The following is a 27,712-nucleotide window of genomic DNA, read 5'->3' on the forward strand; positions in this document are numbered from 1 at the left end:
GGCTTTAAAACCATGTGCCTTAGACAAATCCCTCCCTCCCTCCCCACCCCCAGTCCATTTTGTGTTTTCTTCCCTCATTAGGGTGTAAGCTTTGTCTTTCTTTTAGCTTGTCTTTGTATCTCTAGTACTTAGTACAGTTCCTGGTGTATAGGTAGTGCCCTTTCTTCTTTCCTCCCTTCCTCCTCTTCTCCCTCCCTCCCTCCCTCTTATCCTTCTCTGAGTAGGTGACACAGCCAGATTCATACTTAAGGAAAATTACTATAACAGTTGTGTAATTCAGAGTAGATTGGAGTAGGGAGAGAGTTGAGGAAGTGAGACCAATTAGAAGACCATTACAATAGTCCAAATGAAGAGTAAGGAAAACCTAAAGCAGGAGTAGGGAACCTGTGGCCTTGAGGCCACATGTGGCCTTCTAGGTCGTTGGGTGCAGCCTTCTGACTGAGTCCAAGTTTTACAGAACAAATCCTTTTATTAAGGGGATTTGTTCTGTAAAACTTGAATTCAGTCAAAGGGCTGCACTTGAGGACCTAGAGGGCCATGTGTGGCCTCAAGGCTTCAGGTTCCCCATCCTTGACCTAAACTAAGGTGGTAACTGTGTAAATGAAGAGAGAAGGACAGATATGAGAGATGTTAGAGAGGTAGAAAGGGTAAGATTTGGCAAGTGATGAGATGTATTATGTGAGGGAAAGTGAGGTGTTGAGGATAGTGCTCTGGTTATGAAGCTAGAAGGCTGGAAGAGTGGTTGTGGTGTGAATAGTCACTGTAATAATTGCCTATAATGATCACTGGCCACAGTTCATGCCTTTCATTGTTGTCGCTGTTGTTGCAGCTGGTGGCAAAGTGAATAGAGCTCTGGAACTGGAGTCAGGAGGACTTGGGTTCAAATGTGGCCTCAGATATGTTTACTGTCTGAGTGACCCCAAGCAAGTCATTTAGCTTGTTTGCCTCAGTTTCCTTATTGTGAAGATCAAATGAGTTAATATTTGTCAAAGCACTTAACACAGCGCCTGACACTTAGTAGGGGCTCTATAAATGCTTAATCCCTTCTCTTCCCTTCTCCCTTCATTGTTATTTTTGCAATAATGATGTGAATGTTGGGTATATATTTATTCCTTCCATCTCTAACAACCTAAATCTTTAAATTAATATATGAAGTGAAAGCCTTTGAGAACCAAACAGATATTAAATTGTAGGTAGGCCAGCAAGAAAGTTACATTTGAGACATAGAATTTCAAGTTCTAAGCCAAAAATTTTTGTGATTCTGGGCTTATTTGTACCTTGCATTTCTTCCCTGCTTGTGGACAAATTAAGGAAGTTTTGGGTGGTAGTTTAGAAAAAGGGAGCTGCCCTTTTGGGATTTACATCCTTCTCTATGATTCCTTTAAACTCAAAGTGGAGCATACCTAATTTGAAATCAGAGACATACCCAATACTTAAGATAGAGTATGGTAAGCCTTAGTAACTCACAGTGACTTTAGTAACTTTATAACCATAAGTGCTGAGAAAAAGGTTAAATTAAATCAAACTTTAAGAACCCAGTAATCCTAAAGTACACTTTCCTACTCAAATTTCAGTAGCTCCCCATCACCTCCAGGATCAAATACAAAATCTTGTTTGGTGTTTAAAGACCCTTTTTGGGGGTGATTTTTTTTATTGGTCAGTTGTGTCAGGAAAAACTGACCCTCCCTCCCTTTCCAATTTTCTCAACATCTTGCCCACACTCTGCCCCACCTGTACACTGTGATCAGTGACAGTGGCCTTCTTACTGTCTCATGAACAAAACACTCCATCCAGCATCTGGGCATTTACTCTGGCTATCCTCCATACCTGGAATGCTCTCCCTTTTACTTCTTGGCTTTTCTGGCTTCCTTCAAGTCCCAAAATCTATCAACAGAGGGAAGACATTGTAATGAACAGGGATTAAGAAAGGCTTTCTGTACAAGGATCATAAAGGGGCCACTCTGCTAGAGAAAATGGAATGGAATGGGATCACTTGTACGTATGTAAAGACCTTTGCTTCAGCAAGGAGAAGGGCCACCTCGTTGTTGGAGACGTTGGTGAAGAGTGAGAGAGTAGCAGAAGATAGCTGAGCGTTGTGATATGAGGGGGAGAGAAAAGGGAGCTTTTTTATCAATGTCACTTAATTGTACTCAAGTTCTTGTTAATGCTTTTACTAGTTAAATTGAGTTATGAATCTGAGTTTTGAACTTATATTTCAATGAATTACCATTAATTTTAAAAATCCTGTGCCTTGATGTGGACATAGCTTATTATCTAGTAATGTGTGTATCCTATCCTTTTACCTCCATTTCCTTTGCCAATTTGTGACTTTTTAGGGATAAAGGACAGAGGCATGGTAAGACAAGGGAACATCCTTTCTAAAATTTTTTCCAAACCTGAAATTCATTTGAAAGCATGGGGATTAATCTCACCCCACTGGACTTAGAAATGCTGAAGGAAATTGAATCAAATCATCCCCACCCCAATTAATGTAACTAACAAGATACTCATGCCCTAATATCTTTGTAATGTGAGAATGTCTTTTTGAGTTTTAGAAAAAAAAGTCCTTAATTAATTTGTAAGGAGTTAAATGCTTGTACCCATGGGAAAAAATTAATATTTCTTCATCTGATTTCTTGATTATTATTTGAATCAGATATTTATTTCAGATTTTTCTTTGGAGGAGCTGAGCAGGCTGTCTCCATTTATGCATCCATCTTGGCCAGAAATATCCCTGTGCCCACCTTTCCCTTGTCTCTGTCTAAACATGTAGAAGATTGTTTCCCAGACTTTTTGGGGGGCGGATGATGGTTGTGGTGGTCTGTTTTTGGTATGCTCCTTATTTGTATATATAGTTATTCCCTGATAGATTGTCATCTCCTTGAGAACTGGGGCACTTTCAATTTTGTCTTTGTATCCACAGTGCTAGTTAGGTCTAACAGTCAATAAATATTTATTAAGCACTTATTGTAAGCCTGGGCAACTAAGCCCTGGGGGTACAAATAAAAACAGAGATAGTTCCTGCCTTCAAGGAGCTTGCTATCTAATATGGGAAGACAGCACATAAAAGAAAGCTGAGAAGCTGGGGTTGAAGGGAGGAGGTAATCAGTGAAGGTGCATGATGGAGAGTTCCCCAGAAGTCCAAAAGCTGTAAGCTGGTGGGAAATGGGGAGAGCAGCCTTGTTGAGTGAACCACCTCTTTATTTACAAAGCAGGTCTGGAGCCCATGCCTGCCTGGCAGTCAAAGGGTCCAGTTAAAGGGGCTGAGTATTGTAGATACTTAAAAATATTCCTTGATTGATTAAGGTAGCAATTGTATTTTGGCCCCTTTGTAGAAAACTTCCTTTAGGTAATCTACATTAAAGCTAATTAATTGCTACATAATAAGAATGTGTGACTTTATATCTTATGGCATTTCTAACTGGTTTATCTTAGCATTTGTTTGTTTTAGCAAAAGAAAGGAATTAGCAATGTAGCTAGCAGTGTATTTCTGTCCAGGCTTTAACATTTATTAATTGTAGAGCTAAATTAGTCATTTAACCTTAGCCTCAGTTTCCTCATTTGCAAAATTGGCGCAATAATACTTTATCTTCCCATTCTTTTATGATGCTCAACTCTAGCGGAAATTAGTTTAGTTTTCTTAAAATGTGCATGTATGCATACATGCAGATTTTTTATTGGCTTGTGTATCTGTGAATGGATATTAATCTTCCTTTCTGATGGTTTGATTGCTGTAAACAAATTCACGTGATTTGGAATCCCCCATCCCCCAATTCTTCCATTTTATTAAACTCAGTTTTTATTATCTCATTTATTTTAGCTGGAGTGACAGCAGAATCCATTCAGACTGCAACTGCCAGTCCAGATGCCTTGGGGACTGAAACTAAAGTCCAAGAAGAAGAGCATGATCTTGCTGATGATGACATCACAGCAGGTATTTGTGACAACGATACAATTTTTATCAAGATATGCACGATTCTTTTTAAAAAATCACCTGGTTATAATTCAAAATGAGAGGAATTATAAAACTGTGAGATATGTAAAGGCTATAGGAAGATTTCAAACAATAATGGAATTGTCTGAATTTGGGATTCCTTAGGGTAAGGAAGAATGAAGAATACTCATTCTTAAACAAGTGTAATAGAATTGTTTATGGCTTAGTAGAAGATAGCACAGATAGTGAAGTTGTAATTAGTTGATAGAGAGCCATTAAGGTCTTAATTTTCTAAAGGCCAATGGGAGAGTTAGATGTGTTTGAAATAGTGACATAGAAGATGATGTTGGTGCTATGAGACTATAGGTGGAGAGGTCAACAAGATGTTATAGTGTAAGTTGTTATTGTTCAGTCATTTCAATCATGTCCAACTCTTCATCACCCCATTTGGGTTGTTTTTTTTTTTTTTTTTGGTAAAGTTACTGGAGTGGTTTGCCATTTCCTTCTCCAGTTCTTTTTACAGATGAAGAACTTAGGCAAAGAGGGTTAAGTGACTCTTACACAGGGTCACACAGCTAATATGTGTCTGAGGCTGGATTTGAACTCGGGAAGATGAGTCTTCCTGACTCCAGGCCCAGCAATCTATCCACTGTACCACCTATCTGCCCTGTATATTGGAAAGCCATACAAACATATATATAATATGTACTAGAGAAAGAAATTGTGGGACTTGATGCATACCTTTCACCTCACTTCACTCTAATTGTAAAAAGGTTACTTTGGGTGAAGATATATAACTCCTATGGGATTAAAGTATGAGTAGCCAAAAAAAAAAGAAGACTGGGTAAAGAGAAAAACCAGTGGGGAATTATATTCCACTTTCTGAAACTGACTGTGATGCTGATGTGTAGCCCAACTTCAAGTCTAACTGAGAAAGCCTTTTGGATGGTAGTATTTATTTTTCTTTGTGACTGCCCCTGATATTATGTTATGTACCTTGAAAAGTTTCATCATTGTTACTTAATGTCACATAGCAAGATAGTATTCACATTACTTAGTATTTTTTTTCCACCATGAGAGGAGTGGTTTGCCTTAATTCAGCTCAAGGCAGGTCATATATGGAAGTGATCCAGTAGTGTTTGTATGAACAACAGTAGTGTGATGAACTGAATAGATGTGATTACAGGTAAAGAATGTAGCAGAAATGTTTTAAGGACACTTTTCACAAGACCGTCTAACTGTATAAAGCTAGGAAACTACATCAGATAACTTATCTGGTATGATACAGCTGAGGAAGTTTTTTTTTTTGTTTTGTTTTGTTTGTGTGTTTGGAATGATGGTATCATTTTGAAACATCAGGCAAAATAACTGCATCACAAATAGCAATATGCTCTGTGCACAGCAGCTTTATTGGCAAACCAAAGTCCAATCTACAATCACCTAATAGAGACATGACTAATGGCCAGTGTTGATCATGCTATTCTCCAGCAGAATCTTTGAATGCTTAAAGCAAGAGTTACATGACATAAACATTCTATCTGGTATGGAAAGATTTATGAACATTTTGATGGAAACTTAAAAAATAAATATCTAAATATATTAGCAAGATTCTATGATGTTAAACAGTCTTATAAAACAGTTATTAGTTTCGTAGAAATAAGTAATTTTAAAATGAAATATGTGACTTGGAATTATGTACATAGTAAAATCTAAGTCTGTCAACAAGCATTTATTAAGTTCTTACTTGCATGCTGGGTATTGTACTGACATTAGGGGCACAATGAAAGGCAAAAAATGGTCCCTTGCCTCAAGTAGCTACAAACTAAATAGAGATTATTGTCTTGAGATTTAGAAACACTCTCATTTGTGAATTGGCAAAATTGTAATTATATATTAAAGTAAAATTGGGACCTAAGTTGTTCACTGTGTAATAAGCTAAGTGTATATATAACATACACATATAAATATAACCAGGAGTTAATGTCAAAGTGTAACCTGTTGAGTCACCTGTTCTTATCTTATTATAATCTATTATTATCTTAGTTCCACTGAGGACCTCCTAACAGCCTTTATCACCTGAGTGGATTTAAAATTTTTCCATTGGAAATAGAGTTGAAGGAACCTAGTGACAATTGCAAACCCAAAGCCTGATTCATTACAGAGCTTTAATATTTGAGCCACATACAGCAAATGTCGAGTTAATTGCCTAACTTGAGATGGTTCTGTTTTTAGCCATATTTACAAATTTTGCAAATAAAAGTGAGAGTAGTTTGTGGGTTGTGATGACTATAGATTTTTTGCTTCTTACTAATGTTAATGTTAGTTATAATCATTTGGTGAAAAATGGTTTAATTCCAAAGTAAATGGAAACGTTCAGAAATTCTAACAATTAATGAAAACTATTAGCAATTTGTATTTGTGGAATTTGATTAAGTGGCTACTAAATAAAGTTAATCTTTTTTTTCAGTTTTCTTTACAGTACTTATATGACTTTCCCTATTGTACTATCAGTATTTTTGCATATCTTAATTCCTCCTCTTCCTTGCTTCTTAACCCAATAGATAAATGTTTTATGAAAATCTTATTTCACTTCATGAAAACAGGGTTAATTAAAAAGATGTTTGGTTTGGGTTAGAGCAATTTATTTTGATTTAGATTTTTAAAAATATTAGTACCAAAACATAAGTAAATCAACACATAAAAGTTTGGGGATATACTTTATTAGAGCTACTTGGTAGTATTAACCTATACCATCACATTTTTAATTTTATAATAACAAAACCAAGAATCTAAAAAGGAATCTATTTTGGGAAAGCTCTTTCATCTTAAAATATACATCATGTAAGTCCTTAAGAAAATAAATCAAACATTTATTAAAAATATGTCATTTGGCTTGCTTTAATTGATTTGTTCTTTTCATGCCAGTTTACGTGATGAGTACTAGAGTTGAGAATGTTCAAAATCCAAAGAATTTAAACAACTAAAAGAGACTCCTTAACATATTGTCAAAGCAACTCACATGCTATAATCTACAGATAGTTCAAGTTGCCTTTAGATTGTGTAATGTGATTGAGCTGTGTATAGATTTTTGTAAGGGTTTGAAAGAAAACCATATTTCTTTTTATTGACTGGAAGCCTATATAAATTATATTATGAAAAATATAGTGGGCACAATGTGAGGAAATGATATGAGACATAATAATCTTCTGTGTTGTTTTGCACTGAAACTTTCAGGGAAAATGGTTCTTCCCATTTTGGGGAAAATACATCCCATTGTCTCATTTGTGACATAAGAATGAATCTGAATTTTTCTTTATAAAGTATACGATTAGTAACATTGTCCCAGTGGTTTGGACTATTTTGTTATATGGTTATGAAATCCTAACCTGAAATGGTTTTTAGGATACTCTGCCATATTGTTTTAGTTTTTTCATTGTAATTTGTCATTGTAGTATTAGTTTTGTCAAGTTATTTAATTTTTAAATGCAATTATTTTCTGTACTATATTACAGGCCGAACAGCTATTTAAAAGAAAAAAACCCATATGCCTTTTAAAAAAAAATGAGTATTTGAAATGAAATGTTGCCTTCTGAAATATTATGTAGCCCAACTTGAATCTGAGCTTTAAGCCTTTACTTACTAAATGGTTGCCTTACGAAGGTAGAGAAACATGGATAAGGCTGTGTAAATGTAGTCTAAGATCAATTGGATCCAATTAAATGTATTTAAAATGAATAGTCTTAACTGAAGAGAACAGCTGGAAAACTGGAGAAAGAAAAAATTGAGTCTTGATTGAGGCAGTTTAAATCCTCACCTTGTCATTTAAAAAATATGGTACAGTTTTTTTTTTGTATGTCTCTTTTTAAAGCAGATATCTATTGATCGGTTCAGCAAAGTAATGCCAATGTGCATTGGTCAACAGATATATCTTCTAACTTAAGGTTTGCCGAACACTTTAGTTACATTTTTAAAAAATGATTATTTTCACACCAGTACTTTTAGGAATTAAGATATTCTACTTAGTATAGATACAAAATGTTGAATGTTCATACAGAATACAAAGAAACAAAATATTTCTATTTTAAAAAAAATTTTTTTCTAATACTATATAGCAATACTTGACATGCTTTCTCTCTTAATGGAATTACCTCAGGTATTGTCATCTTCTTAAAGAACTTGTTTTTTTTTAATAGTGAATGGCCTTAACAGCAACAGTAATGATAGAATTCTATTTTATTGTTTTTGCTATTCAGCTACTCTTTTTGTTTATGTAAGCTTTTAACTTGGTTTGCATGTATCCTTTTTATTTACTTTTTAGTGTCATTTAAAAATTCATTAAAAATCCACATGGAATAATATTGAATATTATGTAGCTTCATGAATTTGGCATTAAGTTCTTGGTAGATTGTTTTGGGAGTTAGTAAATAATCATTTGTAGCAATAATAGAAACATTCGCATGATGAGGGAGGAATTGGGTACAAATGATTATATACAATGTATACTGTTTATTGTGGTGTTTGGAAAAAAATAAGTCTAACAAATACCTCTGATATATTTTCTGGTACCTCAGCATCCTCGAGTTTCTAGTTTTGTTTTTTTTTTTCCAAATTGATTTGTTAAAAGTGCCTGTATATGTAATACAATCCCAGCAGTGTTGGATTTAAGGGTCTGTCTAACCAAATCTCTCCTTTTACAGATGAGGAACCTGCAGTTGAGAGGAGTTACATGATGTTTCCTAAATCACATACATAATTATTTGATCTTACAAACAAAACAATATTGTAAACATTCTTGGTCTTATTTAACTCAGCTTTGATATAATTTTTTAAGGGGTTGGGAATTTGGGCCATGTCCTCCCTTGGTCAGGTGGGAAATTCAGTGACCACCCCCAGCTCAGTCCCTGTACTGATTGGCTCAAGGGTTTTGACCTTCTCTCTTTTGCTGACATGGGTCATTTGAATCCTCTTTAGGCAGGTTGGTGGCTTTGTGCCCCAAGGGCCTCACCCCAGGAGCCACATAGTGCTGCTGGACTTTTATATGGCCTTCCAATCAGCACTGACCTTCCTGTATTCCAGAACTTGTGAGCTCAGGGCAATCTATCCATGTCACCTTTCTGGGATACAGATATATGCTACCATGCCCAGCAGCTTTGATTAAAAAAACTAATTTTGGAGAGTTTTATTTTACTGATCGCAAAATGAATTAAGCATTATCTTTATTATATATATAGACACATACACATGTACATGTATATGTATACAGACACACGTACATACATACCCTTAAATTCATTAAAAGCAAGGGTGATATGGCATGATCACTTTGACTAGGAAACAGAAAGTCTAGGTTTGGACCATAGGCCTGCTACTTTCTTTGTTGTGTGTCCTTGGTAAGTTATTTGACCTGGCTCAGTTTCCTCATCTGTAAAAGTGAAGTTTAATCTGCTAAGTGTAATATACTTGAGAGCTATTTTTATTTACTAATTATTTTAATTTATACTATAACTTCTGCAAAACAAATTTTTTTCTTTGTCACATTTGTGGTTGCTCTGTAATATATGATTTTAAAGGACTGTAACCCAAAGAAAAATCTACAAATATAAATATTTTTCCACTCCTAACAGATATTTCATGTTTATGTTTCATACATGTTTAAAATTTTTGAATACTGTCTAAATTTTAAAAATAAGTGATGACAGAATAGAACTTAAACATTTTTTATATGCTGAATGTCACCATCTCTGGCATATAATGATATAGCTGAAGGACTTTTAGGCTGATACTAACTATTGATTTGTGCGCATTACATTTTTCTGAAGGCTCAACTCATAAAACGTTTATATATTCCTTCTGACTAAAAGATACGGGATTTTTGCCCTTTACTAAAGTACAAGTCATATCTGAAGGAAAAAATTTGGATCTTCTGTACACAGAAAGGAGTACTGCTTCTATAACAGCAGCATTCACAAAAAGCTTCCTATATCTGTTGAACCTATGTTCACTTTCAAGAACAAATACATTCACATGTATCTGCAACTCCTGAACAATGACTAAGTATTTTTATTTTTTTTTACCTTGTTTTAACTAGCTATTGGAGAATTAGTACTGAATTCATATGCCTTTTAATCTACAACTCTAAATTCCTTATTCTTGTGTTTAACTTGGGGGTGTTATCTATTGAAAAAAATGCCGTATTGTACTATGTTGGCACTATTGGATTATTATGGATTAACAAAGCTTAGACATACTTGTCATATGGTTTTTATGAGAAGAGACATTAAGAGAAATAAACTAATGTGACTTTTGTTGTTTTGCAAATAAAATATTCCATTCCAGATAGTTCATCTTTCTATATATTTTTTCTTTTGCATAAGAAAAGATCAATTTAATAACATTTTCTATTTATACCATTCTGATTTTAACAGCATAATATACTTGAATGTTGATTATTAATGCTGAATGTTGGTGCTTACTACATGTATTTCACATGAAGTCACATGACTGGGTTGTGATCTGCATTGGAGTCAATGAAATCACAGATCTATTTTAGTAAAGGAAAAGAAAACATAAATTTCTAATTACCGTCTCTCTGGAAGCCAACTTTGCAACTGAATATTAAATATTTCTTCAAAATGATGAATTTTTATCTTTCTGGTTTCCATTTTTTCCCGTGGATGGGAATATTTAATCTTTTAACATTTAATCTACGTCTAAGAGTTCATGTCAGCTAGCATTTCATTACATATTATACTAAATGTGTAATATATGTATGTATATATACACACATGCACAGTAAAAATATGTTTTGCTATTCCATGAGTATGCTTATAGGTGACTTAGACTTTACGTGCCATAATACTACTATTATCTTCATCCTCCAATGTTAGTATAGATGATATTTTAGAGTATTCTTTTGCTTCTGGCATAATAACTAATGTTTGTCTAGATAAATATATCCTACTTTGAAAATAGAGACCATTCTCCATGAGCTCCCAATGATCCCCTTCTTTACATCTCCTGTTGTCTTTATATCATCCCAATTTCTCTTCCTCAGTCTCTGGTGAACATATGACCTTTCTCTTCTACCAAGACCAAGTTTTTGTTGTAAACTCTTTATTCTTCCATGTATTTCCCTAAGAAGTTTATTTTCATTTTAGCCTGTTACTTTATATTTTATTTAATTTCTTTTAATATTCACTTTTAGAATCATTGTAGCCAGTTCATTCTTTTCCCCCCATTTGGATATATTTAAAATCAATGTGGAATTATTTTCTTCTGGCAGTTAATCTTGAACTTCTCTTAACTCATAGCATTTATTCATTTTATTAGTAGTTTTCTTTGGTTTGCTCAAGGCTTAAATCTCTGTTAGGAATATTAGATGAATTATCCCTACCTTATTGTTTCTTTTAAGCTTTTCTTGGTCATGCAATTGCTGGATTTATTATCACCCTTCTCCCGTAGAATAGGACCCAGAGTGAAAGTAGAGGTCTACAAAAAGCTATGAAATCTTAGTGCTTTCCATTCCAAAAGTCTTGTTCTAGAACACTTATGCTTTAGATTGTGGTCCTGGATGGAAAGGCCCAGCTTGGGATTGCAGTTAATAGTTCCTTGTCATTCACAGTCATAGATGGAGTAACCAAGCTAGGGTTGTGATATTTTCTGTACTTGTGGACTAGGATACTGCCTTGCTCAGGCCTTGCCTGCCTCCTGCAATCCCTAAATGAGCTGGCTATGCCCAGGCTGTATGCCCTCTCATAATGCTGGACTGGGACTTTTGTTTTTTAGTTTAGAGAATAGAAAGAAAATCTATCCATTGTGTCTTTCTAAAAGACAGATGAACAAAATAATTATTCTGGAGCATGAATGTATTTCCCTTTTATTTTTAAAATAAGGCTTGTTATCTTGATATTTATATTCAATTTTAGGCTCAAGAAGGCATCTGATTGTTTAGATTTCTTATTTTGCTAACTGAAACTAGGTTAAATTGGAATCAGAAACATCCATATTTATGTTTGTTTAAAGCTGTGAGAAGAAAATTTGGTCAGTGTTACATGGATAGACTTTATGATTTTTGAGAGAATAATCTTCAGAATTAACTCAGTTAAGTCCTTTGTGAGCTTTGTGACAATACTTCATATATTAGAATGAATTACCATTATTCTTACGTATATACACATGAATTACCTTTAATTATACAATTATTGTTACAATTAATATCTATATCTAGTTCATACTAAGAAAAGTTGTAATTCACAAAAATTAATTGACAATGTTCTATAATTCACAGGTGTCACATATCTAGAGGTGATTATTTTGCCTATATAAGCTTTGTTATAAAGGTTGGAAAAAACAGATTTTTAGGAAAAACACACTTATTGCCAGTGTGATGCTTTGCATATTTTTCATAAATTTAGAGGTGGAAGAAACCTCAGAGGCCAGATAGTCCAATGGCTTCTTTTTTTTTTCTTTTTTAAACATTTTTTGTAAGCTTGTGTTTTTTTCTCTCTCATTGTCCACAATGTCTTTCAAAAACAAAGGATAAGACCCTCACAATAAACGTAAATAGTCCAGCAAAACAAATTTCCACCAAAAGGAAACAAGAAAAAAAAACACAAAACCTTCATAGTACATAACCATAGTCTAGCAAAAAAAAAAATTCACACAATTGTTATACCCAAATATATGCATCTTATTCTAGATTTTTAGTCCACCTCTCTGGCATGAGGTGAGTGGCCTGATTCATTTTTAGTACTCTGGACTCCTGGTTTTCCATTGTATTAATGTTCTAATCTTTTTCAAAGTTGCTTTTCTCTGTGATGTTATTATCATTATGTAAATTATTCTGGTTCTATTCATCTCCCTCTGATACAGATCATAGAGTTCTTCCCAGTTTATGCTGAAACCACTCATTTAATCAATTTTATGGCATAATAATATTCTTTTTTTAAAAATTAACATTTATTTATTAAATATATACATATATATTTTGTACACAAAACATACATAAAACATACAGAAAATAGACATTTAAATAGATGAAGTAAAGAGATAAAATATATTTAAACTTCACTTTCGCTAAAAATGTAGAGCAAAGATTATCTTTTAAAATTTATTTAATTTGTTTATTATATTTAGTTTTCAGCATTGATTTTCACAAAAGTTTGAATTACAAATTTTCTCCCCATTTCTACCCTCCTGCCCACTCCAAGATGGCATATATTCTGGTTGCCCCATTCCCCAGTCAGCCCTCCCTTCTGTCACCCACTCCCCTCCCATCCCCTTTTCCCTTCCTTTCTTGTAGGGCAAGATAAATTTCTACACCCCATTGCCTGTGTATCTTACTTTCTAGATGCGTGCAAAAAAAATCTTGTTTTTGTCTTTGAACATCTGTTTTTAAAACTTTGAGTTCCAAATTCTCTCCCCTCTTCCCTCCCTACCAGCCCTCCCTAAGAAGGCAAGCTATTCAACATAGGCCACATGCATATCATTATGTAAAACCCTTCCACAATACTCATGTTGTGAAAGACTAACTATATTTCACTCCTTCCTATCCTATCCCCCTTTATTCAGTTTTCTCCCTTGACCCTGTCCCTTTTCAAAAGTGTTTGTTTTTGATTGCCTCCTCCCCCTATCTGCCCTCCTTTCTATCGTTCCCCCCTTTTTTATCTGCTTTCTCCTTCTTTCCTGTGGGGTAAGATACCCAGTTGAGTGTGTATGGTATTCCTTCCTCAGGTCAAATCCGATGAGAGCAAGATTCACTCATTCCCCCTCACTTTCCCCCTCTTCCCTTCCTACAGAACTGCTTTTTCTTGGCACTTTTATGTGAGATAATTTACCCCATTCTATCTCTCCCTTTCTCCCTCTCTCAATATATTCCTCTCTCATCCCTTAATTTGATTTTATTTTTTTAGATATCATCCCTTCATATTCAACTCACCCTGTGCCCTCTGTCTATGTCTGTGTATATATATATGTGTGTGTGTATGTATACATACATACATACATATATATGTATATATATGTGTGTGTGTATACATATATACACACACATACATACATACATAGATACACACATGCACACGCACAGCTACCCTAATACTGAGGTCTCATGAATCATACACATCATCTTGCCATGTAGGAATGTAAACAAAAGACTTCAACTTTAGTGAGTCCCTTATGATTTCTCTTTCTTGTTTACCTTTTCATGCTTCTCTTGATTCTTGTGTTTGAAAGTCAAATTTTCTATTCAGCTCTTGTCTTTTCACTGAGAAAGCTTGAAAGTCCTCTGTTTTATTGAAAGTTCATATTTTGCCTTGGAACATGATACTCAGTTTTGCTGGGTAGGTGATTCTTGGTTTTAATGCTAGCTCCATTGACCTCTGGAATATCGTATTCCAAGCCCTTCGATACTTTAATGTAGAAGCTGCTAGATCTTGTGTTATTCTGATTGCGTTTCCACAATACTCAAATTGTTTCTTTCTGGCTGCTTGCAGTATTTTCTCCTTGATCTGTGAGCTTGGAATTTGGTGACAATATTCCTAGGAGTTTTCTTTTTGGCATCTTTTTGAGGAGGCGATCTGTGGATTCTTTCAATTTCTATTTTACTCTCTGGCTCTAGAATATGAGGGCAGTTCTCCTTGATAATTTCTTGAAAGATGATATCTAGGCTCTTTTTTTGATCATGGCTTTCACATAGTCCAATCATTTTTAAATTATCTCTCCTGGATCTATTTTCCAGGTCAGTGGTTTTTCCAATGAGATATTTCATGTAGTCTTCCACTTTTTCATTCCTTTGGTTCTGTTTGGTAATATCTTGATTTCTCATCAAGTCACTAGCTTCCACTTGCTCCAATCTAATTTTTAAAGTAGTATTTTCTTCAGTGGTCTTTTGGACCTCCTTTTCCATTTGGCTAATTCTGCCTTTCAAGGCGTTCTTCTCCTCATTGGCTTTTTGGAGCTCTTTTGCTGTTTGAGTTAGTCTATTTTTTAAGGTGTTGTTTTCTTCTGTATTTTCTTCAGTATGTTTTTGGGTCTCCTTTAGCAAGTCATTGACTTGTTTTTCATGGTTTTCTTGCATCATTCTCATTTCTCTTCCCAATTTTTCCTCTACTTCTCTAACTTGCTTTTCCAAATCCTTTTTGAGCTCTTCCATGGCCTGAGACCAGTTCATGTTTTTCTTGGAGGCTTTTGATGTAGGCTTTTTGACTTTGTTGACTTCTTCTTGCTGTATGTTTTGATCTTCTTTGTCACCAAAGAAAGATTCCAAAGTCTGAGACTGGATCTGAGTGTGTTTTCGCTGTCTGGCCATGTTCCCAGCCAACTTACTTGACCCTTGAGTTTTTTGTCAGGGTATGACTGCTTGTAGAGCAAAGAATACTTTGTTCCAAGCTTGAGGGGATGCACTGTTGATTTCAGAGCTATTTATTTACAGCGAGCTCTGCCACACCAGCGCTACTCCTCTGTCAAGGACTGCCAACCCAGACTTCCACTCAGATCTTAAGCAGGTTCTGCACTCCCACTCAGATCTGCCACTTAATTCCTCCCACCAGGTGGGCCTGGGGCAGGAAGCAACTGCAGCTATAGTTCTGTAGCTGCACCACCTCCACTGCACCTCCCCCTTCCTCCCCTCACCCCCAACCCCAGCGGTGGCTGAACCATGAATTCCTTTCACTCTGTCCCAGCAGCTTTTCCACTAACCTTCTCTGTTGTCTTTGGTGTTTGTGGGTTGAGAAGTCTGGTAACTGCCACAGCTCACTGTTTCAGGTCGCTAGGGCCTGTTCTGCCTGGCTCCTTGTCTGGTTGGTCCTGCTGCCGGCCACGCTGGGCTCTGCTCCCCTCCGCTTCCAGCCCATGTGCCATAGACCTCACCCAGCGACCATCCAGGCTGTCCTGGGCTGGAGCCCTGCTTCCCTCTAATATATTGTGGGTTCGCAGTTCTAGAATTTGTTCAGAGCCATTTTATAGGTTTTGGAGGCACCTGCTGGGGAGCTCACGCAAGTCCCTGCTTTCCAGCTCCCCTCTTGGCTCCGTCACATAATAATATTCTATTACATTAATTTACAACATGTTTTTATCTGTTTCCCAACAGGCAAATACCCTCTTGATTTCTGTTTTTGGCTATTATGAAAAATTACTGTTATGAAATTTTTGTACACAGGGATCCTTTTTGTTTTTTCTTTGATCTCTTTGGTTTATAGGCCAAAGGATCATAGTTAAATAATGTTTTGGTCACAGTCTATTAATGAATTGCTTTCCAGAGTGGCTGGACAAATCGCAGCTTCATTAACAATTATTGTGCTTGTTTTTCCACAGCCCCTTCAACTCCTGTAATTTCCTTCTTCTGTCATCTTTGCCAATCTGATGCATATGAGGTAGAACCTCAGATTGTTTTAATTTGCATTTCTCTAATTTCTAGTGATATAGAGATTTTTAAAGATATGATTCTCTGTAGCTTGGATTTCTTCCTTTGAAAACTACCTGTCTAGATCCTTTCACCATTTATCAATTGGGGAATAGCTCTATGTCTTATAATTTGAATCAGTTTATATCTTAGATAGCATACCTTTTATCAGAGAAACTTATTGCAAAGATTTTCCTCCAATCACATAGGATTTGTTTATGGAAAAAAAATTTCACTTTCATATAATAAAATAATCCGTTTCACTTTCTGTGATCTTCTATATCACTTGTTTATTCATGAACTTTTTCTCTATCCATTGATCTGACAGGTAATTCCTTGTTCCTCTAATTTGCTTATGTTATCAACTTTCATTTCCAAGTCATGTATCCGTTTAGAGTTTATCTTATAATATGGCATGAGATATTGATCTGTACCCAATTTCTGCTTAACTGTTTTCCATTTTGTCCAGTACTTTTTGTGAAATAGTGAATCCTTACTCCAATAACTTAGGTCTTTTGTTTGTTTGTTCTTAATACTGTGCTACTCTATTTCCTTGATTGAATACCTAATCTGTTCCATTGATCAACCTCTCTATTTCTTTAACCAGTGCCAAATAATTTTTAATAATTACTCCTTTGTAGCATATTTTGAAATCTAATAATTAAAGATCCTCTTCCTTTCTACTTTTTTTTTTCATTATTACCCTTGGGATTTTTGACCTTTTATTTTTCCAAATGAATTTCATTGTTATTTTTTCTAGCTGTATAAAATTATCTTTTGGTGTTTTGACTGGTTCATCAATGAATAAATTAAGTAACATTGTCATTTTCCTTATATTGACTCTACTTCCTTATGATTAATTAGTATTTCTTTGTTTAGGTCTATTTTTGCAGTGTTTTATAATTTGATTTGCATACCTCTTGCATGTATCTTTGTAGATACAATCCTAAATATTTCATATCTTCACTATTTTGAATGAAATTTCTCTTTCTAATTCTTTATGCTGGGCTTTGTTGTTACTATATAGGAATTCTAATGATGTATGCAAATTTATTTTATATCCTGATACTTTGCTATATTTCTTAATCATTTCAATTTTTTTTTTTTTGCTGGCTGTAGGGTTTCCCAAGTATATCATCATGCTGTCAGCAAATGTGACAGTTTTTCCACTTTGCTTCTTTATTCCCTTAATTTCTTATCCTTATGTTATTGTTATAAAATGTCCCATTCCTAGGACTGTTAAATAGTATTGATGATAATTGGTATGTTAAGGCCTGATTTTATTGGAAAGACCTTTACCTTTTCTCCACTATATGTAATGTTTGCTCTTGCACCAGTTCATTTTACGGATAAGGAAACTAAGATCCAGGAAAGGTATAAATATTCACTTTAAAGAGACATATCACTAAATTAGTCATCTAACTTAAACACCCTAAAATTTATTTTTGGACTAAAATTCATTGCTAATCACATTTGTTTTTATTGTGTAATTTGAAATCGAATTAAAAGTTAGCATGTATTTTCAGATGCAGCAAATTGTTAAGTTGCTTTTCTGTACATCAGAAGGACACAGGAAATATAAAATGATAATACAATGAGAAATCTTTCCTCTTTCTCCTATTAAAGTAAGTGATTTGATCAGTAGTGTGCTTAGTTTGAAATAGAGAAAACCATAGGGTCTTTTTAAAATTTCCTGCCCTCTTTTAACAACAAAAATAGAGGTTTTTTGAAGGGAGGGAAAGGGTACTAACAATAGGGCCACTCCATTATTTTTTTTTTGGAGGGGGGAAGGCAGGGCATTGGGGTTAAGTTACTTGCCCAGGGCCACAACAGCTAGTGTGTGTTAAGTGTCTGAGGTCACATTTGAACTCGGGTCCTTCTGACTCCAGGACTGGTGCTCTACTCACTGCGCCACCTAGCTGCCCCAATAGGACCACTTTAAAGGTGTAAATAAAAGGATGTAATTAAAAACAATACTAAAACAAGGAATTAAGTTAAGGATTTAAATAAAGAGAAATATAAAAGACAAACTCTTAAAATTCAAATACAAAAGACTATATTGGTACCTCCTATCAAAGCACATATCTATTCTGTTGATAGCAGTTCAACTGCAAGTGAAATGATAGATACTTTCAATGGTAATCCTGTTTTTTTTTTTTGTAAGAATTTATTTCACTTTGGCAGGCAAGCATCGTATGTAGTTAGAGTTAATTGTTTGCCATTATCGCTAGTGACTGGAATATTACTTCCTAAAATATTTGTTATTAATTTGATTAGCAAACCCTTTCCTTCTAAGTAGTGTGAAGGTGAACTTCTGCTTCTCCCTGGTTCAAATAATCATGTATGGCAACTTCTCAGACTATCAGTTAGTGATATTTTATTGAAATTCTAAGCATTTCAGCATTGGTCTATGATCCCCATTTTTATTCCTTTTGAAGTGAGTCTTTGAATTAATTTTGACCGAGGTGGAAGAACTGTTTGGTGAAGGGAATCTTGAGAGAAAGTTGTCACCTTAGCTTGATGTCTATAATAGTATAGAAAGTGAATTTTGGACATTATTACAAATGAATCTTAGACTTTACAAAAATTTATGTTAAAGCTTGAGTGAAAAGTTGGTCCTGTGAATAGACTCTAAAGTCCTAGGCTCAAGATGTGTGGAGAAAGCTCCATATTGAGTTTTCTTGTGAGTTCATATTTTAAAAGTATATATGCAAAAAGGAAGGGATGCATAACTATATATCAGATACAAAACTTGGCATGACCTGATAATAACAGTATGAGGCCAAAATGAATTGATGTTAGTAAAAATGCTAAAGCCAAAAGGTTTTTGTTTTTAATAACATTGCTTAGAATAACAAAGTTGAGCTCACTGCTCTCTCTGTTAGGAGTAGGGTAGCATGTTTCATCGTAAGTCCTCTGGAATTGTTTTGATTAGAGTTCTCCCACCGCGCCTTGTCCCCTTTAAAAAAAGGGTGGTGAGAGAGAAGAAATGCGAGGATCAAGACTCTAAATTTGATGCAATTTACTTGTGACCCCTTTCCCCTCTTCTCTTTCCCTGCTCAGAGCTATACTGCATGTTCTCATCCTTTTTTTTTTCCCCTTTTTAAACCCTTTTGATTGGAGTTTATTTTGCTCCAGGGACAATTTTATCTCTTATTCTCTTCCTCTTTCTCTGCTGTTTTCCTCTGTAGTGAAACAGAAGGCAGTGTTGGTGATGAGAAAGTCATGAGTCTTCAGTAGTAAATGACTATTACTGTTAATGTTTCTGACTCCATTCCTCCCAAGAACTCCCTGCTATGTCTGGTAGTCTGTGCCTACTCTTGCATTAAAGCTATCTAGAATTATAAGCTTGTCCTTTTTCAGCACATTCATGACAGCAGTCTAGAGGTCTTCATAAAATTTTTCTTAGGCCTCATCAGGTTTCTCATGGTAGGAGCATATACACTGGTGATGGTGATATGTCACTTTCCTGCAAGTGGCAATCACATTGTCATGAGTGTGTGGTTCCCTCCTTTTGTTAGGCATACAAGCTTGTTGAATAGATTAGTTTTGATTGCAAAACCTATGCCAGCTTCATGGCCTTCCTTTTCACGGCAGCCAGAAAAACATATATCTAGTACCAGATAGTGAGGTCTTTTCTGGAGCTGAACTGCCAGGCATTCAAACTCTACTGCAGAGAGCACAGCTCCAGTGGGCTTGCCATATTGCTCAAATACCAAACATATGTTTGCCTAAAAGACTATTTTATAGACAACTCATACATGGCAGGCACTTACCTAGTGGTCAGAAAAAGCAATAGAAGGACATCCTCAAGGTCTCACTGCAGAACTTTGAAATCAATTATGTGACTTCGGAGACACTAGCACAGGATTGCCCAGTCCCACCAAATAGGGTGCTGTGCTCTGTGAGCAAAACAGAATTGCAGTAGCTCAAAAGAAATGTGAGATGCACAAATTTAAAGACATCTCTACCTCAAATGTTCATGTACACTATTTGTGACTTATCTGCGGTAGAGCTTTCTGAACTCTTATTGGTTCAATCAACCACAGTCAGTTGTGCTGTACCTTCACAACATAGTGATATCAGTTGGTCATCTTCGAGAATGAAGCACAGCAGTGAACTAACTGTAATAACTCTTTCATATGATTTTTTTTTTAAATTCCTCATTCTTCCAGCCTTTCTTCCTGACTTTGATTTAGGACCAAATTCTGTGTTCTTCAGGGAAAGTCTGAGATGTACTTGGTCCTGTTTTGTGTCCTCTTAGATCCTCTTTCTTTTTTCCCCCATTATATATTTATTTAATATTATTAGTTTTCAGCATTAATTTTCACAAGAGTTTGAATTACAGATTTTCTCCCCATTTCTACCCTCCCCCCATTCCAAGATGGCATATATTCTGATTGCCCCTTTTCCTAGTCAACCCTCCCTTCTGTCACCCCACTCCCCCCCATCCCCTTTTCCCTTACTTTCTTGTAGGGTGAGATAGATTTTTATGCCACATTGCCTGTATATCTTATTTCCTAGTTGCATGCAAAAACTTTTTTTGAACATCTGTTTTTAAAACTTTGAGTTCCAAATTCTCTCCCCTCTTCCCTCCCCACCCACCCTCCCTAAGAAGGCAAGCAATTCACCATAGGCCACATGTGTATCATTATGCAAAACCCTTCCACAATACTCATGTTGTAAAAGACTAACTATATTTTGCTTCTTCCTATCCTATCCCTCTTTATCCAATTTTCTCCCTGTTTTAACAATTCGGCTAGCAGCTTCTGTGGGGGTGTGAGATCCTCCCACAGCAAGCACCCAGGAGGCTGCTGGCATGCCAGGAAAGGACAGGTTCTTTTTATCTTCTTAAACAAGGAAAGTATGGTGAAGGGGTTGACCAGCTTTCTTTAATCCAGCATTTAGTTAGTTCAGGGGAGCCTACAGACAACATTCATTTAGTTCAGGGGAAAAAGCCAACACCCTGAAGTTCAGAACAAATACAAACAAATTACAAGCATCAACAGACAGACCAAATACAGATTCATTCACTTACTTCAGGGGAAAAGCCAGCACCCTGAAGTTCAGAACATTCATTTAGTTCAGGGGAAAGAGCCAGCATCCTAAACTTCAGAATAAATACAAACAAATTACAAATATCAACAGACAGACCCAATACAATTCATAGTTACCAACATCTAGGTTCAGCCCGAGAACTTGGGCTGGCTCAGAGTCACACTCGCCACCCCTGCTGTTCCAACCGAAAAGGAAAAAGGGGTCTTCAAGCCGTCTTCTCCCCTCTTATAGAGTTTTTGACATCATCAAGCGCCGCCTGAATGACCAGGGCAGATTGGTTCTTGAGTTGGCCCCTTCCCCTAGGTTAACACCTGATAGGGCGTGGCTCTGGAGTCAGCACCTCCCCTCAGCCAGCCCCATGAATCGTCACACAGGAAGTTCTCTGCTCCCAGGCATGGGTCTCTGGGCTTCCTGCCCCGGAAGAGAAGCAGCACATCCACGCAGACCAGGTCAACACCCAACAGAGGCGGACCCAAACCCACATGGTCCAAAAGCCTCTGCTGTCCCAGACATGTAAACTAGGCCCTCCCCGGAGTTAGCCTTAACAGGGGCCCAGCACCCAGCAAGGCTCAATGAGATAAACTGAGTCACTCAAAGAAAACAAAGGCCATTCTGGTCACACTCTCTTGACCCTGTCCCTTTTCAAAAGTGTTTGCTTTTGATTACTTCCTCCCCCTATCTGCCCTCCCTTCTATCGTCCCCCCTTTTTTATCTCCTTCCTCCTTCTTTCCTGTGGGGTAAAATACCCAATTGAGTGTGTATGGTATTCCCTCCTCAGGTCAAATCCAGTGAGAGCAAGATGCACTCATTCTCCCTCACCTGCTCCCTCTTCCCTCCCAACAGAAGTGCTTTGTCTTGCCCCTTTTCTGTGAGATAATTTACCCCATTCTATCTCTCCCTTTCTCCCTTTCTCAGTATATTCCTCTCTCATCCCTTAATTTGATTTTTTTTTTTTTTAGATATCATCCCTTCGTATTCAACTCTCCCTGTGCCCTCCATCTATATACATGTATGTGTATTCCCTTCAGTTACCCTAATACTGAGAAAGGTCTCATGAAATACATACATCATCTTTCCATGTAGGAATGTAAACAAAACAGTTCAACTTTAGTAAGTCTCTTATGATTTCTCTTGTTTACCTTTTCATGCTTCTCTTGATTCTTGTGTTTGAAAGTCAGATTTTCTATTCAGCTATGGTCTTTTCTTCGAGAAAGCTTGAAAGTCCTCTTTTTTATTGAAAGTCCATATTTTGCCTGGAGCATGATACTCAGTTTTGCAGGGTAGGTGATTCTTGGTTTTAATCCTAGCTCCATTGACCTCTGGAATATCATATTCCAAGCCCTTCAATCCCTTAATGTAGAAGCTGCTAGATCCTGTGTTATTCTGATTGTGTTTCCACAATACTCAAATTGTTTGTTTCTGGCTTCTTGCAGTATTTTTTCCTTAATCTGGGAGCTCTGGAATTTGGCAACAATATTCCTAGGAGTTTTCTTTTTGGGATCTTTTTGAGGAGGTGATCTGTGGATTCTTTCAATTTCTATTTTACTCTCTGGCTCTAGAATATGCGGGCAGTTCTCCTTGATAATTTCTTGAAAGATGATATCTAGGCTCTTTTTTTGATCATGGCTTTCATGTAGTCCAATAATTTTTAAATTATCTTTCCTGGATCTATTTTCCCAGTCAGTGGTTTTTTCAATGAGATATTTCACATAGTCTTCCACTTTTTCATTCCTTTGGTTCTGTTTGATAATATCTTCATTTCTCATCAAGTCACTAGCTTCCACTTGCTCCAATCTAATTTTTAAGGTAGTATTTTTTTCAGTGGTCTTTTGGACCTCCTTTTCCATTTGTCTAATTCTGCCTTTCAAGGTATTCTTGTCCTCATTGGCTTTTTGGAGTTCTTTTGCCATTTGATTTAGTCTGTTTTTAAGCTGTTATTTTCTTCATTATGTTTTTGGGTCTCCTTTAGCAAGTCATTGATTGTTTTTCATGGTTTTCTCACATCAGTCTCATTTCTCTTCCCATTTTTAACTCTACTTCTCTAACTTATGTTTCCAGATCCTTTTTGAGCTCTTTCATGGCCTGGGACTAGTTCATGTTCTTCTTGGAGGCTTTTGATGTAGGCTCTTTGATTTTGTTGACTTCTTCTTGCTGTATGTTTTGGTCTTCTTTGTCACCAAAGAAAGACTCCAAAGTGTGAGTCTGAATCTGAGTCCATTTTTGCTGCCTGGCCATGTTCCTAAACAACTCCTTGACCCTTTAGTTTTTCGTGGGGGTATGACTTCTTGTAGAGTAGAGAGTACTTTGTTCCAAGCTTGAGGGGTTGTGCTGTTGTTTTCAGAGCTATTTCTACACAGCCAGCTCTGCCACACCAGTGTTCCTCCTACCCCAAGAACCACCAACCTATACTGTGACTCAGATCTTAAGCAGGCTCTGCACTCCTGCTCTGATCCACCACTTAATTCCTCCCACCAGGTGGGCTTGGGGAAGGAAGCACCTGCAGCTGTAGTTCTGTTGCTGCACCACCTCCTGTGCTCCCCCTCCAACCCCAGGCGGTGGCCGAACCATGAACTCCTTTCACTCTGTCCCAGCAGCTTTTCCCACTAACCTTCTCTGTTGTCTTTGGTGTTTGTGGGTTGAGAAGTCTGGTAACTGCTACAGCTCACTGATTCAGGGCGCTAGGGCCTGTTCCACCCAGCTCCTTGTTTGGTTGGTCCATGCACAGCCCACTCTGGGTTCTGCTCTGCTTGCAGCTCCGTGCAATAGACTTTACCCAGCAACCATCCAGGCTGTCCTGGGCTGGAGCCCTGAATCCCTCTGCTATTCCATGGGTTCTGCAGCTCTAGAATTTGTTCAGAGCCATTTTTTATAGGTTTTTGGAGGGACCTGGTGGGGAGCTCAGACAAGTCCCTGCTTTCCAGCCGCCATCTTTGAACCTCTTTCTAAGGCTATTGAGTGTTATATTCCAGAATATTAAGGATATTTCTGTCTGGGTACCTGTACTCTCTCAGTGCACCAAAAGCAGTTTTGTCCAGGCCAAAGTGAGACCTGCCCTTCTGGTTTGAGTTCTCTAAGTTCCTGACTTGTGAGGCTTGCTCTTGTTTGGACATGCAGTAGCTTCTTGCTGGACTCAGCAGCTTTGAAAAGTCTGAGGGTTCAGAGCAACAGAATCGCCAGATCTCTTTTGTTCTAGGCTTCATGCCCTGGCTGTTGCATTGTAGACTTTAGCTTAAAGTAGGGGCTGGATCTGAGACCTCACTCTACTTTTGAGGTCAGAGCCATGTACTACTGATGGCTCTTTCACTTGTTCCTTGCTCACTACATATCCTAAGATCTGTGATTGCTTCTCCCCTTAAACCACTGCCTCTGGATATGGCTTTTCTCTTTAGTGTTCCATGGATATGTTACCCCACTTTGGATAGAGAGCAATAGAGCTACCAGTTGGCACTTGTAACTCTTCCTTGCACAGGGTCAGGCCCCTCTGATCTCCATTTGGGCTTCTTCTTACCCTGGTTCATTGTTGCAGACAGGGCTTCTTCATTCAAGTCCAGGTTTAAAAGCTTGGTCAGGCAAAATCCTACCAGATTCATTTTCTAGTGATCACTCACCACTCTGTCCTCTCTATCCTGACTTGTGTTAGAAATATGACTTACTGTGATTTTTTTTCATAGATTTCCCTATCAGAATCTTGGCTTATACATTTTATAGATCCTTGTGGAATAGTTGGCAAGAGGTCAGGTTTTCTACTTCCTTCTATTTTGTAATCTTAGTTCCTCTGAAAATGTAATTTTCTTTAGATTTCTTAAAGACATATCATCACTATTAATAATTTAAAGTTTCAGGTCCATATATTTGATATTCTTAAGTTTTTTTTTTCCTAGGATGGTTTCTATTTGTTTGGAGGCCTCTTTTTTTGTAGAAAAAAAATAAAATGTTCTAATCAAAACTTAATAGATGTAGAATATAACAAAATATATAGATCAAAACATTAAATTAAGGAAGGAAACATTTCAATAAAACATAGTTAAATTAAGAGTGATAAAAGGTAGGGAGAAAAATGCTATTACACATAGCTGTTAGTGTATTAAGACAACTAGTTTTTGTTAGGTGATGCAGAAACATAGAATTTTGGAGTTCGAAAAAAAAGTTGTCAACTCTGACAAATGGTTATCCAATCTGAGCTTAAGCACTTCCTCCCAGTGATGGGGAACTCACTACCTTTATGGGAAGTCTGATTAAAATTGTTCTTCCTTATATTGAGCTTAAATCTGTTTTCCTTTAAATATACCCCTGGAATGTAATTCTGCCTTCTATAACTGAATAAATCTTATCTTTAATCTCCATTAGGCTCCTTCACATGTTTGAAAAATACTTATGCCAACTGTCTTTCTTTCAAATACATCTAGAACAATTAACTTAAAGAATGTCATTATAATTATAAAAGATAACATCAGAATTAAAAGGACAACTAATTGAAAACAATTTATAATCTCATACAATAGGCATCTTATTTGTATGTTTTGTTGAGCATCGAAATTAAAATGTAGCAGGTTTTTCTTGCTCTGTCTTTCCTTTTGGACTTAGTGTTCTTTGCAGTAAAAGCAACAGGTGCAACCATGTATTACTTTCCTCTCATCTCTGGCCAAACTAACCACCTAAAATTTGGTGAAGAGTGGGAGTACACAACAAATGAAACCATCTGCTACCCCCAACAAACAAGCCAATGACCCACTGTTCAGGACAATAAGGGTGCCAAGCGAGCCAGGCCCTGGACAAAGTTCCTGCTGTGTTTCATTTAAGTAGGTTAGACTAAACCTGAGAACCTTACACAGGACCTGTCAACATACATTTTGGTATGTGATTCCCTTAACTCAGCCTGTCATACAGAGATCAAAGAACCTTTTAATTTGTGTTTAATCACTTCTTGAAAAACCATCCACCATATCCCTGAATGGCTATTGTGTAGAAAACCACCAGATAAATGACTAATTTTTTTTTATCTGAAGCTGATTTTAGTTCTTTCTGATGCAAAGTAAGAAAACATACATTGTTTCTTGCATTTTTCATCTCATTTTTATTGTAATTGTTATCTTCACAGAAGATAATGTTAACTACAAAAAAGTTTGTGTTTTTTCCCTTAAGGAAATGAATGCTTTTCTAATTTTTATTTCTTTGAAATAAATCCGCTAAGTAAAAACTTTCATAAAGATGTTGCCCCCAATTTGTCAAGGGGGAATTTTATTTCACCTCGTAACTTAAACTTCCAATAATTTGTTACCTTTTTAAATGAGGCTATTATGTTTTATTAGCATTTTAATAGGATCATAACATTTTTATTAGTGTATTAATTCTTACTTATGTGAATTCTTACAATTTAACAAAAAATTCTGAAAGTGCTTTGCAGTCAAATATGAGTGCCCAGAGCTGTATTTAGATATGGACATCTGTCATTCAAACAGATGTCGCCTAGTAAATTTGCATAAACAGTTTTGTCCTTTGTCAGAAGTTTATTAGTTAACATATGTTTGAATGACAGATGTCAGTGCAGTTAGGATACTATTCAGTTTTGGAGTCAATATTAAAAAAAAAGTCACATGTGTTTCACCTTTAAATTCCACCTGTCCATAAACTAATGTAATTTGTTTTTGTAAGTGATATTGAGGATCGTACTCCTGTGTTTAGTTTTGCATGAGTATGCCTTGCAAAAGGCAATAAAAATAACCATTATGACCACTTTGTGAGCCACTGTGACCAGTCAAAAATGTTTATTGATTAGCAATAGCTGACATTTCAAAATGGCTGTGTAGAAAAATGTTATTGGATTTATTAATGCTTCTCATCAGTTTGTAATCACTAGCAAATTTAGGTAAAAATGTCACAAGCTGAATCTATTTAACAATTTGGTGTTATAAAATTTTAAACAAGTTTTATAACCTCTAATTTTGATTAGCTTATTCAAAAATGTCATTTTACTGCAGCTATTTTAAAGTAGTATATTCCATTTGATCCTGAAAGGAAACCTTGAAATTTATTAGTAAGTGAAAATTGGAAGTGAATAAGAAAAAAATTCATTTGGGGACTCTACATAAGTTCAAGTTTTCTGTAGAATGGAACAAAAAGAAAACTAACATATAATTACCATAGTTGTTAGACTCAAACATCAAAAAACAACGTATGGCTACAATCAAAGCTGACATTCATCTATAATTTCACATCTGTTAATTAGAATTTGACTGGTAAAAAGTAGTTCTGGGTATGGTGATGTACACTTGTAATTACTTTTGCTGGGGAAATTTAGGCCGTTGATTTCAAGTCCAGGA

General features: G+C 36.2%; 1 protein-coding gene across 2 annotated transcripts in view; it reads left to right on the forward strand.

Annotated features, from left to right (window-relative positions):
- Window positions 1-27,712, forward strand: part of WDR7 (WD repeat domain 7) — a 489,834-nt gene that overhangs the window by 202,577 nt on the left and 259,545 nt on the right. For both annotated transcript variants that reach the window (XM_036757317.1, XM_036757326.1), the window contains one exon: window positions 3,821-3,934. In XM_036757317.1, the coding sequence (XP_036613212.1) occupies window positions 3,821-3,934 (114 nt within the window). The remainder of the gene's footprint in view (window positions 1-3,820; window positions 3,935-27,712) is intronic.

The sequence above is a fragment of the Trichosurus vulpecula genome, chromosome 1, assembly GCF_011100635.1.
Source record: "Trichosurus vulpecula isolate mTriVul1 chromosome 1, mTriVul1.pri, whole genome shotgun sequence".
In the NCBI taxonomy this organism is placed as follows: domain Eukaryota; kingdom Metazoa; phylum Chordata; class Mammalia; order Diprotodontia; family Phalangeridae; genus Trichosurus; species Trichosurus vulpecula.